General features: G+C 43.5%; 1 protein-coding gene across 7 annotated transcripts in view; it reads left to right on the top strand.

The window, feature by feature from the left end:
* The window catches only part of TEP1 (telomerase associated protein 1), a 1,080,103-nt gene that overhangs the window by 954,234 nt on the left and 108,037 nt on the right, over positions 1-17,832 (top strand). For all 7 annotated transcript variants that reach the window (XM_086931874.1, XM_086931872.1, XM_086931869.1 and 4 more), the window contains one exon: positions 4,975-5,096. In XM_086931874.1, coding sequence (XP_086788000.1) covers positions 4,975-5,096 — 122 coding nt within the window. The remainder of the gene's footprint in view (positions 1-4,974; positions 5,097-17,832) is intronic.

Raw genomic sequence — 17,832 nt, 5'->3', positions numbered from 1 at the left:
CGAATGGATGTCTGTTAGTTAACGCACGATGCTAGCTAATTTAACTGTGAGACTAATATGTAATGCTACCATGTTTCAGTTACTAGTAGATAAAAATACGTGCAAATAGGTCTTCAATAACGGATAACAAATCCAAATGTGCGCATATAAAGGGTTGTTTTAACTGTCGAATACAGCAAAGTATGAACCCTAACATGATGATGTTAGACAATATATAACTTGAATGTAGTGATTTAAAAATGGTTGTTGTTAAAGTATGAGTAGTGACAGATACCACTCCTTGTTTCATAGATTTCCCAGACGAAGGCCAGTGGGCCGAAATGCATTGGAATATATGGATTGTTGGGAACATATGGATTGTTGTAAAAAGGAATTGAACATCGAATACTAACTATTGAATATCTCCATGAACATATTTTCATAAGTATGAATAAAATACTGCAATGAAAAGCAACTTCAAGTTTGGAAAACTTTATTGACTAAAATTTGCTGGTCTATCCAGCACAAATAATCAGTGCCCTTTGTGACACTAGCACTGGTCAGTGCTAGTGCTTTTCTCAGTACCCCATACAGACCATCCTATAAGCCTCAGAAGGGTTCCTAGCTGTTTTATGGCTGAGGTCGTGGCACCCACTGACCTTGTGATCTGATCGAGACTGTTACTTGTAGATTCCTTACCTTAGGATTTCCCCAGGCGCCAGGTGAAAGTGATGGTGGTGGTGGCACCACATCTTTTGGGGTCAGGAGTCCCAGTCTTCCTCTATCTTGACGATTGACTCCTGAAGGCGGGCTCGCCCCAGGCAGTTGTCACCCACTTCCAGACCACTGCAATCCTCCTGATGTCCTTGAGGTTCACTATCGGCATGCTGAAGTCAAAATTGACTCCTCCTCAGATTCTCCCTTTCATCAAAGCCATTATGGACACAATTTGTTTTTTTGCCTTTCACCCAGGTCATTCAGGCTACCATCTCAATCTTTACGCCTCTGTCCTGGATTCAGTGAGGACTGGTGGCTTTCAGTATCCTGCTGGTCAAGTACAACAGGTGGCTTATGCGAGCTCTGCAGGAAGATCTGAAGTCTCAGTGGGCCCAACATGAAGAGGATCTCTCTAAGGCCTGATCTTGGAGAAGACTGCAAAAGACCTGCAGGGGTGGTTGCTTGACTGTGACTGGGTCAGTATCAGACCCGTCTCCTTACCCCACATGCAGCTAACAGTGGTGATAGATGAATGTCTTCTGGGTGGAGGAGGCCACCTGGGAGAGGTGGAGTTCAGGGGCTTCTTGTCTGTGTTGGAGGCCTGGTTCCACATCCAGCTTCTTGAGCTGAAAGCCAGTTGCTAGGTATTGAAAGCCTTCCTGCCTGTCCTTGATCAAGGGAAGGCTGATGCAGGTGCTCACAGGTAACACCACCTCCATGTGGTATTGCAACAAACAGGTCAGGGTGTGGTTGCGGTTCCTGTGCCAGGAATTGCTGCACCTCTAGAAATGGTTGAATCTTCCTGTTAGTGAAGCACACCTAGTGAGATCTTTGAGCACCTAGGAGAACAACTCAACCATCGACACTTAGTAGGTCACAAGTGGCAGTTAAACTCAGAAGTAGCTTCCATGCATGAGGACAACCATGGCTCGATCTCTTCACCACCACAGAGAGCATTTGAGCTCCCAATGGGTGTGTGTGTCTGTCTGTCTGTCTCTCTCTCTCTCTCTTTCTCTCCTCCTATGGTGGGGCTCCCGTGCTCCATCCGACCGATACCGCTCTTGCCCTGAGTTTTGAGGAAGATCAGAAAGAACTGGAGGCTTCGCATTGGGCAAGGAGACTATGGTATACAGAGGTCCTGGGCATGAGCATCTGTCCTCTGATCAGGCTGCCCCTCTGGGGAAAATATGATGTCACAGCAACGGGGCAGGGTATTGCACCTTCGCAATCTCCACCTTCATATTTGGAGACTGGGCGGCACTAGGTGAACACCTTTGACCTTTCTCTGCAGGTGGCTTATGTCATCTTGGTGGCCAGGGGATCCTGAACAAGAACTGCATTTGCTGAATTTGGGCTAAATTTGTATTTTGGTGAGGTACACGACAGATAGACAACCGCCAGGCCAGGTTGTCTGATATTTTATGGTTTATCTGTCCCTTGCCCAGCAAGGCTTTGTTTTAGACACCGTTAAAGGGTATCTCATGGATCATTCAGCCTTCTTACGTTTGTCAGACCAGCCCTCATTATTTCAATCACCTGTTGTGATGCATTTTTTAAACGGACTCCAACATTTGTTTCCTCTTTCTCTTTTTGTTATACCACAATTGGATCTGCGCTAGATCCTCACATATTTGCTGTGCACTCTTTTTGAGCTGTGGCACAGCTGTCTTCTATTGCTTTTCACCCACAATTCTTCGTTCCAGTAACAGCGGTATGATGGGTGAGTGTTCTCAAAGCTCTGTGTCAAACTGCTGTGTACCTCCTCCTTTTCAGGCAAACTGGTTCTGCGAACTCTGACTTTCTCACAAAAGTAGTGACGTCATTCCTGGTCAGTCAAATTATCCTCTTCCCTGCGTTCTATGCTCTGCCTCACCCCTGTAAGGAGTAGGAGGAAGAGGGACTTCATCACCTAAGCCCAAAAAGAGCACTGAGCTTTTGTGTCGATGGTACCAAATAGCAGCCCCAAGTGGACGATCAGCAAGAGGTGGTATGCATTGGCCAAAAGCAGTCCCCAGTATAGTTATGGGCTCATTCTAACAAAGCCAAGGCTGCTACCACTGCCTTGGAATGCAGATTCCTGTCCTGGGCGTTTGTTGGGTGTCTCTCATCCAAGAAGCACTACTGTCTGGACAGCCAGGTTCTAAGAAAAGAGCACTTCACTTGATTGGTCCCAAAGGACTTTTTGGTCTGAGCCAATTCAGAGATCGACCTCTGAATAGGTATTGCTTTGGTATCTACTCAAAAGGCAAGTCATTTGTGGTTAGAAGTCTTATCAGAAGAACAAGTTATTTAGCTGTTGTTAGAGATTCTTTCTAATTGCAGATTCCTCACCAACGCTCCCCTCCTCCCCATTCTGTGAATTGGGCTCTGTACATATAAAACGATGCCAAGTTTAGGCGTCTGCACACAGGTAGAAGCCCATTAGCTGCTGGAGCTCTGCAGCTAGGGGGCACAAACTGCCTCAAAAGCATCTGACGTTGGCGTGCGGAAGTGGCACCTATATTGACTCTGAACGTGGCGGCAATGTGGCGTACTGAGTTACTGTTATAAGATTTCCGGATCTTGTCTGAAGCCTGGGGAAGTATTCAAAAGGTGTGGAGCCTGCTGAAAGAGTGTTATTGAAGGTAAGTAACTTGTACCTCCCGTCCCAACAGAATTAATAACTTACTTTATAAACTGAGGACATTCACACATACATGGAATTTATCTCAAACTTACATATCAAAGGACTTCTGAGAGTTGTCTCATCATTTCTGTCTTTGAACTTTCCAGTTGTTTGAGTAACCGTTACCTGCAAATACTGAGTAAAAATAGTTAACCTCTTCCGTGCGGTGCAGATTTACCGCCGGTGCTGGGCCCTAATGAAAACGGGCGTGGTCATGACGGAACGGTTCCGTCCTGAGCACAGCTCGACCGATGCTCATGACGGAACCGTTCCGTCATGAGCATCCAAGGGGTTAAACAAAAAAATCTTTCAGCTAGGCTAAAACACACACCGTTTGTACTGTATGCAGTGCATAATGTATGTCAACAGCAATTGACACAGTAAAACTTTGCATACTTCTTAATAGGGTGGAAATGTATGTTTTTTTCTGCATCACATAGAACTTATCATGTAGTCTCTAATATTTAGATCCAATTCCAAACATGGGGCAGGTATATGTAAATTGCATCACTGTTGTTCAGTCCCAATTTGCATTGTCAGGTAATTTTGTACTGACCAATTGTAGGAAAGTGTCATTTTTGCACTGTCATTCAGAGCAAATGACTGTGTGGAAAATGCACCAGTGTATCTTATGGTTTTGAAATTTGTATATCTACCATTGGTCTGTCCTGAGGGTGACATTCCAAATACTTAAACACTTTCCATTACAGACCAATGTCTTACTTGACTTGTGAAAATATGTTCTCAGTAGTGCAAAAAGACCATTTCCTCTGTTAGTCGAATGTGTCAACTTCAGTGATATTTATGTTTCCATTATTTTAATTTTTCACCTGTCAAGGTGGATCTTCCAAGGAAAAATTATGGAAAAATGTTTGTGTCCCTATTTCTGGTTCTGATTACGATAACCGGTAAACATCTCATATTCTCCATTGACCGCTCCACCTTACTTCTGGTCATCCAAAGCTATCAGTAGATAAATCAACTGGTTCAACTCGCATGCTTATTTTGCTGCTTGTTCCTAAAACTATACATTGATTCTAGCATCACCCTCACTGTTCTGCTGCCCTGAATTCAACACAGATCTTTTTTAATTTGTTTTTATGTCTTCTGCTAAAGAAAGATTTCTAGATGGCAGTGCTTGACTTAATCTGCATATATTTGTAGTTACTTTGTCTTTCCCAGGTAGTCACCCAACGTGTCAAGGGTATTCACAGCTATAGCTCTTGTAGCTTGCTGTGACGTAGAGACTCGTGCTGAGGTTCAATGATGATTTTAAATAAGGCTGAAACTCATTGGTAATATTGCGTCTGAAAGGGAACACAAATAACACCAATCAGTTTGGGCGGCACTGCCTCTTTTGGAATGGGAGCAAGACTAGTTTTCCTATGGCTGCTCCCTATCTTCAGTGGCAACATTGGAATGCTCACATTGCAAGTTTCAGAGTTAAAGATTCAAGCTTATCCATCATCTGTCCATCCTGTCTATTTGTTTGTCCTTTATACTTTCTGCGCTGTAGGTTGGCACCATGGGCGTTCCTTCACTTTGTGTCCAAGCAGCCTTTTTGCCCTGTGTGAATGGTATTTAAGAAATAGACTATTGTTTTCTTTTTCCAGGCCAGCGAGCAAGGGATCAGCAATATCCTCTTCACTTCGCAAAGCAGTTTCTTTGTTGTGTCAATGAACCATGAAGTCACCCGGTGGGACTTGGAAGCTCGCCCTGATCAGAATTCAGTCAGGTAGGTGTGGGAAAAAGAATTATGGTTTAAAAGAATAGAGAGGTGCTTAATCCTAACTATGTGAGTGTAGCATTTTGCTTATTTTTGGTAAACTTCAGTATTTATTTATTTATTTTTTGGGGGAGTGCCACTCCACCGTACTGCCATCTTACAGCATTGTGAGGTAAAATGGGTACTTGGTGACACAGACCGGTTTTAGGAAGAGGTGGTGTGAAACCTGTCAACGCAAACTTTGGCATTGCAGGAAAAGATGGAAAAGCTTTTATTGAGATACCAGTCTTAAGCCTTTAAATTAAAACTGTGAATTTGTCAAGGATAGATATAAACAGTTCTCCTGGGTTGGGTTTTAATACAAGGGTTTGAAGCCTGAGAGAAAGTGGTGTATCTTCAGAGCTCTGGAGAACTTTAAGAAGTTGTCCACAGGTGTTGATGGACTTAGAAAGCCTTCCAGAGAACATAGCCTACTTCAAGCAGAGCTCTGCATCGATATTTTAGGAGGTTATTTGGATAGATATACAGAATCTTCAGTGAAGTTGATCTCAAAGTTTGAATAGGTAGCCTCCGGTGTTAAAATGGAGTCACCTTTGTGAACTGTGCTCAAAAACCAGTAAAGCAAACTCAAGTTGATGTGATGGTACCTTTGCGCCTTGGATCGAGCATAAGTCAAGCAGTGTGGTTCGCAACAATTTGAAGCTTACTCAGTGTTGATCATGGCAGACCAGAATGCATAGTGCCACAGTATTTCAGGCAGGATATCACTATAGCCAGTATCAAGATGCTTTTTGGGGGGAGAAGCATGAACAGGACAATCTTTCACCACAAGCGCGGGTGATGGGAGACTCTTAGTAACTGCATTTGAGTGGAGTATGAAGGCTAAGTTATTGCTGTACAGCTAAGCCTGGTTGTTGTCTTGCAAGACAGGTGGCTGGGTGATCATAGTGTCAGAGAGAGACCACTGGGTCACAAAAGTAGTGGTAGAGTTTGTTTGCCTCTGGCATCCTGGGGCCAACAAACAATAGCTCTGAAAACTGGGCCAGGTAACTCCTTCCCCCTGTTGACTCTCAGGATAGGGTGTGAGGTGGAGGGACAAGAACTCGGTACTCAACACTCATCCAGTAAACACCATGAGATGCTGTACAGCTCAGTGCTTTTCTTCTAAAAAGAGAAGCACTCCATTAGCACAATAAACATAATAGTACACACAGTAATTGAGCTCTCTTATAGGACTCTAATTGCCATGTACTATTAGCCAGCGTGCATTGTGCTCGCCCTTACCCAGATTTCTGATCCGGGGTGTTGATTCCTGCCCTACCACAGCACTCTTCTGCTAGTCTGGAGTTCTCTCCCATCCTCGCTGGACAATTACTTCGGGGGAGTCTCCGTCAAGAATCACCTGAGATGCGAGTACATTTTAATGGCTGTATGATCATTGGCCCAATGTGGGGAATCCATAGGCCCATTCAGTGTTGTAGCTTGTTAAATATTTGGGAAACACAAAGGCTGAATTTAACTACACAGTTCTGGTGAAAGGTACAGTCTCTGTTTCAGACACTGACTTGCATTACCTGCCTGGGTGCAGTGCTGCTCAGAGTTGTGGTAGTTGTCTTGTGCTCTTAACTGGCACACAGCAGAGCCTTCCAGCACTAGGAGCATTGTCTCGAAGGTGGCCTCACCTTTCAAGCCAAGGCAGATTTGTGGTGTGGCAGGCCAGGCTCAGTAGTCATCCTTTCTTGACAGTTGCAGCCTTTCTGCCACTGAGGGAGTCCCTTGCTGCAGCAGTGATGACGTCTGGCACACAGCGTGTTGACAGTGGCGACACACTGACAATGCAGATCAGCAGGTAGGGATCAGCAATCCTCTCTTCTTGGCACTTATGGCCTTCAGAGAATCCTTAGCTGCAGGTATAACGATGTCTGGATACAGCTCATCAGTGGCAGCAAACAGGCTCCTCAGGTCACAATGGAGTTGGTAGATATTGTGCCAAATGAACAACTCAGGGGAAACAGGCAGGTCACTCATTCAGATTTGGTTAGCACTGGGTGCACTCCCACACACGTCAGCCTATTATGGGTGTTCTTCACACGGTGAAAAAGGTTGGGCTTTGCTTCCTGGTCAGTCTTTCATCCTGAAGGGCCAGACACACTCTTTCTAGGCCCCATGCAGACACACATCTTCCCCACCAAGTTGTGCAAACTTCAGGTGATGTCTCCTCTCCTCTAGGAGATTGATTGCCATGCAAACACTAGCTCTGGCCACAAAGCAGTTCCTTAGTACTCTGTGCTACACTCCATCCTTGGTCAAGAAGAAACCTGGATCAAGGTAGGGTGGCTTGGGTCCCACATTTACACTCCTTTGCCGGCAGGCAATGTGGATCAACTATTAAGGTCACAGGACACGTTTTGGGTGGTTCACCTTCAGATGTAATTTCTGGTTGTATTAAAGACACCCTTTGTGTAAGGGAATGGGTCTCTCAGCAGGTTTATAGATGCTAGCTCCAAGCAGGGGGCAGTGCGACATCGCTGCACCTGGCTGTCATCAGCCTTTTGCATAAAGTAATCTGGGGCAGAAAAAGGGGCAGGCCCTGTCAAGAAACTGCCTTACATTTAACAGAATCTGCAGACTCCCAGGACCCCACCTCTCCCCTATTGGCAACTTTTTTACTACGTTGAATTTCTAAGTATTGCCCTGTCTCCACTCTTTCTAACTTCCGTGTGTGTCTCTCAACCCTCCAGTCTTAGGAATGCAGGCACTATTCCTCCACTGTCTGGGAAAGCTGCGTCCACCCTCTATTTTGTGCTATGTTATAACAGGGCCATCCAAAGTGGATCCCAAGGGCTAAAGCAACCATGCTCACACTTCACACAGTCTCTTTATAGCACATGCACCATACATTCAATATACACACACGCATTCAGCATACATAATATATACAATATCCTCTGAGCACACACCTACAGTTCCCGTTTGTAATTCAAGCAAATATCTGGCAAGTAACTCTTATCTTCAAGAGTGGAATTTGTATGTACAATTTCCCAAAGTCAATATCAAAAAGTCAGAATTCCAGAGTAAATAGTCTTTGTCGTTTTATTTCTTGCTTTTTCTTTGTGTATCATCAGATGTTCAAAGTTGATTACAACAGCCCTCTCGGCGTTCTCAATAAGTATATTTATGAGATTCCGAGAAGAAGTTGTGAGTTCCTGCTCCCAATTTGCTAAAAGATCAGGCTCCAGGTCCTCATACGTGGGCATAATCTGAGATCTCAATCCCCTAGGTATTCTGTTAAGAGAGAGGTACTGTTTGAGTGTTGCCGCGTCCCACCACTTGTTAAGCTCTTGTTTCTTCAAATTCTCCAATTTTTTTAATTTCTCCCTCAGACCCTCCGTCTTAGCAGGTACAGATGCATTGACTGACTTGCCTTGCTTACTCCCTGTCTTAAGGTTATTAAATAACTCTTGTGCCTCCTGATCTCTATTCATCAGCATACATAATATACCAGCACAAGGACGGGATGTCACTTGTTAGCAGAACTTTACACAAGTGACCGGGTGGGCTGCACTCTACCAAGTCAGACAACATGTTTAATCACCAAAAATAAGTTTACGGCCACCACCACTGCATGTCAACACTCTTAAGTCATAGGTGGTAGTCTCATTTCACCACAGAGTATGCTTATTGCACCAGTTCTGGACTTTAGATTTACCATGGACTCAACGAATATGTTAGATTCACCTGCTGAAAAACATTAGGGTACCAGTTTCATGCAGGAGATATTACCATCCCAACATCCAGAGGTGTGGAATTCCTATAGCCCGGCGCCCAGGACATATTGTTTGCAGTCATGGACAAGTTTTCATGTTTACTTTGTCCTTGGGACAAGTAGACCCAACCCCCTGCAACACAAACCCTTTGGCTGCCAGATTACAGTACCACGTTATGGATCAAGGACAGGCATTATCCTCAGTTAAGGCAATATTTGTGTTCATATGGTAATGCTGTTTAAATGTGTTTGATTCATTAATAGAAAACCTTTATTGTTCGGATGAGCGCTCCAAGGAAATGTTATATAAGTTCAGATTGCACTACTGACAGTGGTTGCAGTATAAACATGTGTCCACACATTTGCAAAGTTTAACAATATCAGGCTACATATAATGCTTCCAGGATGTTCTCTGATTAAATAAAAGTATATGGAAAAGCTTGAAAGGAAGATTGATGATTCATTGCTTTCAAAATAAAACGTTCATTAAAAAGTGCAACTAGAAACAAATTGTTTAGCTAAACTACTGTGAAATTTTAGGTACTATTTCTTTGAAGCACCAATTAGTAAAATGTGTTGTTGCACGCTAGTATTTCACCAAAAATATTTATAATCGATAATCAATGTAACCAGTTTCAATAACATTATAGGAAACATGACAATAAACAAGCATTGGCAAAGCAAATGGATAAGACGTTGATGGTCAGTCTTTTGGTTTTGTCAATGCATGCTTTGTTTTGCCATGTTTTTTGTACAACTTTATTGTTGTGGAAGCTGCTGGGACCTCATCATTATAACAAACATTGACAAAAGTAAAAATAATTTTACTCGAAAAAGCCACACATTGCCACAGTAGTTACTGGCACTAGCAAAACTACTTTGTGTGCTGATATGCTCCTTGTGAAAGAGCAGAATGCTATCTTTCAGTTAAACCAGCCAGTAGGTCAAGAGAGAGGGAGAGAATCAGAATTGTAATAAAAACAACAGGTCTTGGTTAACACAATACCTAAATAGGGGCCCAATTCTCAAAGAAAGTCACAAAAGTGCAGCCATAGTTTGTCCTTGCATTAGTGCCGACTTATGGCTTTCATAAATTCACTAGAATTTACAGAAGTAGGTTAGGAAATCGAACTCCTAGAAAGCATTTGTGAACTACATTTTAGCACAAGCAAATACGCATGTGTAGATTTCCTTATGCGGACATCTGTTGAGCAGTATCAAGTTAACTTTCCCACTAAACACTTTATTCCCCAACCCTGGAAGATTTACTTCTGCCCTTGTCGGGAGTAAATTTCCAGCCTTTGCATGGATGCTAAAATATTAGACACAAGCTGATAAACTAATAAAATATACTAGTCGGTATGCACAGACTCAAAGGGGCATTCCAACGACTATTCCTTAGGTGGCAAATTAAGTAAATTGCTAGTATTCAAACCCTACTATGGTGTGAGTTCTGGCATAGTCCGAGAGCTTATTATCAGAGCTCTTATATAAGGAGGTTGCTGCCATACCTTTCCACTGCACTAAATGGCACCAAAGGGACAAGTGGATTTTGGTACGTAAAAAAGCATGTGCAGCCATTGAGAGGGCGGGTAGCTTCTTTTCCTCAGGCCTTGAGGGCCATAATATCTGACCAATGTGTCCTGAAAATTGTGGAAAAGTGGCCTACTCTACCCTTCCAGCAGCAACCACCCCATGCCCCATTATGCAGGTCCCTTCAGTCCAAAGACCGGAAGTGGCTGTGTGCTGCAGAAGGGAACATTGGAGTTAGTGCCTGTTAGACCTGCCCCTTTCTGTTAGCCCATCCCCAAACATTATGCCTTCATCCTCCTGTTTCTGAACCTTTTGATGTTAGCTCTTAAGACTCTGTGCACTTTACCACTTACTAACCAGTGCTAAAGTGCTTGTGTTCTCTCTTTTAAACAAGGTTAAATTGGCTTACATCGAATTGGCACATTTTAACTTACTTGTAAGACCCTAGTACAGCGGTACTAATTGTATCCAGGGCCTGTAAATTAAATGCTACTCATGGCTCTGCAACACTTATTGTACCACCCATTTAAGTAGCCTTTTAAACTTGTCTGAGGTCTGCCATTGCCGCCTGTATGTGTAGTTTAAACTGCCATTTCTGCCTGGCAAAATGAACCTTATGCCGGGCCCAAACCTTTCTTTATAATACATATGTCAGCCCTGGGGTAGGCCTTAAATACAGCACAGGGCAGGGTGAAGTGTATTTAAAAAGTTGGACATTTACTTTTACCTTTTACATGCCGTGGTAGTGAAAATTCTACTACAAGGCCTACCTCTCCCATAGTATATCATTGGGTTAACTTATAACATTTAATAAGTGATAACTTTTCAATTTGGAGTAGGTAGAACTATTGAGTTTGGTGTCTAAAGAATTACAAATTAAAGCCATCTTTAAAGGCAAAGTCTGATTTTAAATCCCAATTCTGAAAATGCCACATTTAGAAAGTTGTTTTATCAAAGAGAACTAGCTCTGGAGTGTGTGCTCCTAGCGTATGTTTGTTTTGGTAAGGAAACACATTATGTTTATAGTAAGGCCCTCAGTCACCAACCTAGTTGGTGACCTGCTTCATCATCGGGCCCCACCCCAGGCACCGAGTTCACCTCGGGTGTGCTACTATGCCTGGATACAGCGGAGCTGTTATTGTGCCGTGACAGTGCAATGAAAGGAAGTGAGTGAATGTTAAAAAGGCTGTCCTAAGGGTCCCTGGGATAAAAACGAACTATTTCATGAGTTGGCCCTTGGCAGTTAATAAAAACGAGAGTTGTATATTTAAGGAGATCTTAAGGTAATGCCAATATCCTAGTCGGTCAACATGTTTCAGCCATGCTTTCTTATGGTATGGCTTTCTTTAGGACCTATGTGTAGTGCAAAGTGAGGGGTCTAAAAACTTGTTATTAAAAGACCATATATGTGACACAAGCGCTAAGGTGTGATATGTGGTAGAGGAGAATTTCCTCTAGTGGCGCTTTCCTGTGTGGAGTGAATAAGACCAACAAACATACAGAAAAACATTTAAAATACTGATATACTTGTTTCAGGAGCGGAGTATCCGTGATCTTATGCGGTCAAAGGCACAGTGAGGACTGGGTGTGGCGTAATTAGTTATAATAGACGCCTGGTAATTTATGCGATACCGATTGGTAATCAAGATGCGCATAACGTGGTGCATCGTGTACCTTAAAAACAGAAAGCGAAAAAAGCAAACTGGAAAGTGCCCCATGAGTTCCATGTGGGGGCTAGACCTGTAGTCACACTCTATGTGACAAAAATTAAAAGAGGAGACAAAAGCGATTTAAAATGTACCTGCCTGCTTGGATGTGAGAGGATGCCAGCAGCAGGGTGGAGAGGCACTTGAAAGCACAAATAGGGCCTGTGGCTGGTTGTCAGCAATCTAACCGGCTCTTTAAGCATGAACACTGACAGCCTCAGTCTGCATCACTTTGCTGATCATGACTGGTGTCTACACTCAGAGATTATTGGACTCCTCTTTTACCTAGGATTCTCTCCTCAGCTGTACCTCTTTGCCATTCACGAAAACACCTATGTTCGAGGCATATGAGCTGCAGATCTCATACTGAGTATTAGATTGCCACCTGGTGTTGGGCTCAGATGATTGCATGGTGTCATCTTGAAAGACGTCTTTGTAGTCACGAGATAGGCGACTCCTCCCTTGGACGATAGTGCGCATGGGCATCGACTCCACCATTAGATTGTTTTCTTCCGCCACTAGGTTCGGATGCAACTTTTCTGCTCCGGTTTGAAACTACTTCCTAAGTAGTTTGACGCGTCAAAAACTTACTTACAACTCTTCTAAACAAGTTTCGACATCAAGAACCATCGACTAGATCTCATCAGCTCGATTCCAGTCGTCGATGCGGGCCGTTGGGCCTATCCACGCCGTGAGGCCTACAGCTCATGGAAAGGACACCGTTCAAGAAATGCCCCCAGTGTGGAGCAAAGTTCCCGCACAGTGACCATCACAAGATCTGTAACCTGTGCTTATGACCAGAACACTACGAGTCCAGCTGTCGAGCCTGTGCATCTTTTCGATCCAAGAAGACTATTCAAAATCGAAGGGCCCGTCGACAAATCATGCATAGATCAGCTCCGGAACCAGAGGACATCTTTGACGAGGGTCCAGATGTCCATGAGGAAGATTCCAAAGATCTCAAAATTGTATCTGGGGCAGACGACTGACTCCGATGACTCCATACCTTCGGGTCAACACGTGAGTACTACTGCCCCTGCCCCAATCCCAACACCCAAATCGAAGGCAAAGGTCAGCACTCTGCCTCCGGGGCCCAGTCGCGACCGAAAAACTACTTCAGAAGCCCCGCCTTGGAGCTCGGCTCCGAAGAAAATACAAAAGCCTTCCGGTAGCTCTGGACCGAGCAAACCGCATGTGCCGATACCACCAGCTCCATCGGCACCAAAACCGAAAAGTCCCGGTTCCGAAAACAACTCTGAAACCGTCGACTCCTAAAGACAAACCGGCTCCGAACATAAAAAAGCCTGCTTCCGACGCTTCTAAGCCAACAAAACGAGCTTCGGCTTCAAAGCCAAGATCTTCAGAGCCAAGACCTACGCCAAAGAACTCTGCCACGACTCCTAAGTTTAAGGACACAGAAAGGACACAACCACGCTCCGAACCGAAAAAATCGGCACCGAAAGCGGTTCCTGAAGAAGAGGAGCTTTTTCATCCTGATCCTCGACAGAAAAAGACGGATGTATGACATTACAACGCATGCTTTTACCACGCATGCCTTTACAACGCGGTTTTTACAACGCAAACCTTTACAACGCATAGCGCTTTGGGGTGCTGGATAGTGAATAGTTTAATTTACTATTCCAACTCCAGTCCCCGTGGACACTAGGAAGGTGTTGGATAGTAAATTAAACTTATTCCCTATCCTAGAGCGTCCCCCAGCGCAATGCGTTGTAATGGTTTGCGTTGTAAAAGTTGCGTCGTAAAGGCACGGCGTGGTAAAAGTTGCGTTGTAAAGGATGTTTCCCGAAAAATACCTATATTGACTCAGACACAGGACATGTTTCTACTGGGCCACACAGAAAGAGGAAATTAGATACAGCACCTCCACCTCCAGTGCATGTAAAGAAGAAGGACTCTGCCACATCACCTATTCACCCTTCTTCTCCTATAGCTCACTCTTTCTCCTCCTCTTTCTTCACCTGCTCAAAATTCTCCTCCTCATTTCTCACCACAACATACACCTCCTCATAATAATAATTATGATGATGATATTATGGTGGAGGGAATGACCCAAATGACCCCTTTAACTACCCAACAGATCCACCTGACAGAGAGTACCCAATCCCACCAGATGTTCCACAGGATGTACCAGATATTCCTGATCCATATGCATACCCATCCAAACCTTCTCCTCCAGAAGATAACATTGGGTTTGGACATTTACTCAATAGAGCTGCCATCCATCATGGGGTCAAAATGCACTCAGATGAGGCAGAAGAAGATTCTCTACTTGACACTTTTGAGCAATCCCAAAAGTCAGTGCAAATTTCACCTATGATCAAAGGAGTCATTAAGCATGCACCAGAAGTGTTTAAAGACCCTGTATGGGCTAGGATCATAAACCCCAGAATAGAAAAGAAATATAGGCCATCTCCTGGGGATCCCGCATACATTAAAGGACAGCTACCTTTAGACTCACTAGTCGTTTCCAATGCTAGAAAAAGAGCAAACTCCCAAACATCAGGTGAAGCACAACCTCCTGATAAAGAGTCAAAGATGATAAACACTTCAGGCAAGAGAATAACTGCCTAAGCAAGCAACACATGGCGCATAGCTAATTCACAAGCCCTCCTCGCAAGATACGACAGGGCTCATTATCATCACCTAGAAACACTCTTACAACATCTACCTGACCAATATAAAGCACAAGAGGGTAAGCTAAATTCTAATGCTTCCATCAAGTGTGCACTTGATGCAGCAGACACTGCGTCTAGAGCAATACATTTTTGTGTCCTCCTTAGACAACATGCATGGCTACGTATCTCAGGCTTTAAGCAAGAGGTGCAAACTACCATATTAAATCAGCCATTTAACCAACAGCAGTATTTTGGCCCAGCTGTAGACACAGCACTTGAAAAGATGAAAAAGGATACTGAGACTGCCAAATCTATGGGAGCTTTGCAGTCCCCACAAACACTTTTATAGCCGAGGCTCCAAACAAGCTGGAGCAGACAATTCAGCTTCCTTTAAAAACAATACACAATCATCCTCCAATAGAAGATATTTTAGAGGAGGCTACAGAGGCAATAACAACAAAGGGAGAGGTAATAACAATCTAACCTCTCCCACCAAAAAAACAGTGACTTCCTTCAGCTCCCCCAACAGCATTCCACTCCTGTAGGGGGGAGAATAACACAGTTCCTACCTGTCTGGAATTCCATCACAACAGACAAGTGGGTAAGACAAATTATCCAGTATGGCTACTGCCTAGAAATCACAGCTACCCCTCCACATATACCACCCAGACAGCACCCAATGTCTACAGAACATCTTACGCTGCTCGAACAAGAAGCTCTATCATTGCTTCAAAAAGACGCAATAGAAATAGTTCCATTACAACACCAAGGGACGGGGGTTTACTCGCTGTATTTCCTCATACCCAAGAAGGACGGGACACTAAGACCAATTCTCGACCTCAGGCCCCTCAATCTGTATATACACTCAGACCATTTTCATATGATCACTTTACTACAAGTGCTCCCATTGTTGCAACAAGGCGATCCTTACTTCAGTGGTGGAACACCAAAAACGTGTCCAAAGGGCGGCAGTTCCTAGAGCCTGTTCCACAGATAGTACTGACAACAGATGCATCCCTGACAGGATGGGGAGCCCATCTACTACACCATACAACTCAGGGAAGATGGACCACTCAACAAAAAGTGCTCCACATCAATCACCTAGAGCTGCTAGCAATATTCCTAGCACTCAAGTTCTTCCAAGTACATGAGGGTAAATACAAGAGGTACCCCTTAACTAGAGTCAAGGGAAGTAGGGTTAACTAACCAGTAAAACAAAGTGTTCCCTTGAGCGTAATTGAATAGGAAAAGCCAGAGGGTCAGGAAAAAACAATTACAAAATACAAGTAAATATAAAGAATTCTTACAATTTATTGAAAATACAAATGTTAAAAGAAGAGTGGTCCAAATGGAACCCACTCAACATAGGTAAAACAATAAAAGGTTTTTTGACATTCAATTTTGTCCAGCAAGATTGAATCACAAGGACAGAAAAGGCTGTAAGACATGGAATTTGTGCAATACTGGTTGGATATTCGGACTCTATTGAAAACACCTAAGCTATGTGCACTAAAATACAGTATATCAGCAGAGATGTCGAGATCATGAATTATACTGGGTGAATTATATTGCCCAATGTGTGCTACTGCTCTTCTTTACAATATTAAAATCCAGAGGCGCCTAAGTCTTGTCCTTGCAGTATTAGATTCCGTCTTTTTCCGTGGAACCAGAGAAGCAGGCAGTCCTTCGTGATAAAACAGGAAAAGAACCCCATAAAACGAGGACATGACGTTAATGCCTCTGGGTCTGCAATTTAATGATTAACCGTAACCAGAGAAGCGAGCAGTCCTTTGTGGATAATTAGAGAAACGGAATCTAATACTGCAAGGACAAGACTTAGGCGCCCCTGGATTTTAATATTGTAAAGAAGAGCAGTAGCACACATTGGGCAATATAATTCTGAACTGACTCTATGCCCAAATACCTATATCAACAGGAGCACCATATCGGTAGCATGATCTACATATACAGTTTTAATAATTTGCGTACAAAAAAGGAATAACATAGAAATCCAATTCAACCCTTGTATACGGACTTCAAGGGCAATTATATTGACCCCAATACCTCGACAGAAACTAAATGGTGTCTTGATAAAGGTGGACAAAACTTCTGAAAACCACCGAAACGCGTCGACGCTTCACCCAGTATAATTCATGATCTCGACATCTCTGCTGATATACTGTATTATAGTGCACATAACTTAGGTGTTTTCAATAGAGTCCGAATATACAACCAGTATTGCACAAATTCCATGTCTTACAGCCTTTTCTGTCCTTGAGATTCTATCTTGCTGGCCAAAATTGAATGTCAAAAAACCTTTTATTGTTTTACCTGTGTTGAGTGGGTTCCATTTGGAACACTCTTCTTTTAACATTTGTATTTTCAATAAATTGTAAGACTTCTTTATATTTACTTGTATTTTGTAATTGTTTTTTCTTGACCCTCTGGCTTTTCCTATTCAATTACGCTCAAGGGAACACTTTGTTTTACTACTTCCAAGTACATGCACAAAACAAAGCTGTCTTGATCCGGACGGAAAACGTGACAGCCATGTCTACATTCAAAAACCAAGGAGGCACACATTCTCTGCAACTGTCTCAGCTTGCACAGAACATTTGGAGATGGGCCATTCCAAAAACATATATCTGCTAGCAGAACACCTTCCAGGGGTTCACAATCAGATTGCAGATCTGTTAAGTCGGTAGACACAACAGATTCACAAATGGAAACTACATCCGCAAGTTCTTCTACCATTCTTTCACAAGTGGGGTCACCCACACATGCATAGATCTGTTTGCCACACACGAAAACGCAAAATGCCCAACCTTCGCCGCCAGGTTTCCACACCGGCTGTCAGGCAGATTTGCGTACACTTTTCCGCCACTCCCACTAATACCACTAGTAGTGCGCAAGCTAAGACAACAGTCTCTCAAAATGATCTTAGTACTTCCCACATGGGTATGCCAACCGTGGTTCACAAAGCTGCTAGAACTCTCTCTAGTTCCACACCAAAGACTGTGTCTGACGCCATCCATGCTAACGCAGAACCCTGGAGACATCAGACATCCAGATCCAAGTTAACTGAATCTGGCGATCTGGCTCCT

Source organism: Lissotriton vulgaris, chromosome 7, assembly GCF_964263255.1.
Source record: "Lissotriton vulgaris chromosome 7, aLisVul1.2, whole genome shotgun sequence".
Lineage (NCBI taxonomy): Eukaryota > Metazoa > Chordata > Amphibia > Caudata > Salamandridae > Lissotriton > Lissotriton vulgaris.
The sequence above is the reverse complement of the archived record's forward strand: the minus strand, read 5'-3'. Positions and strand labels throughout refer to the sequence as shown.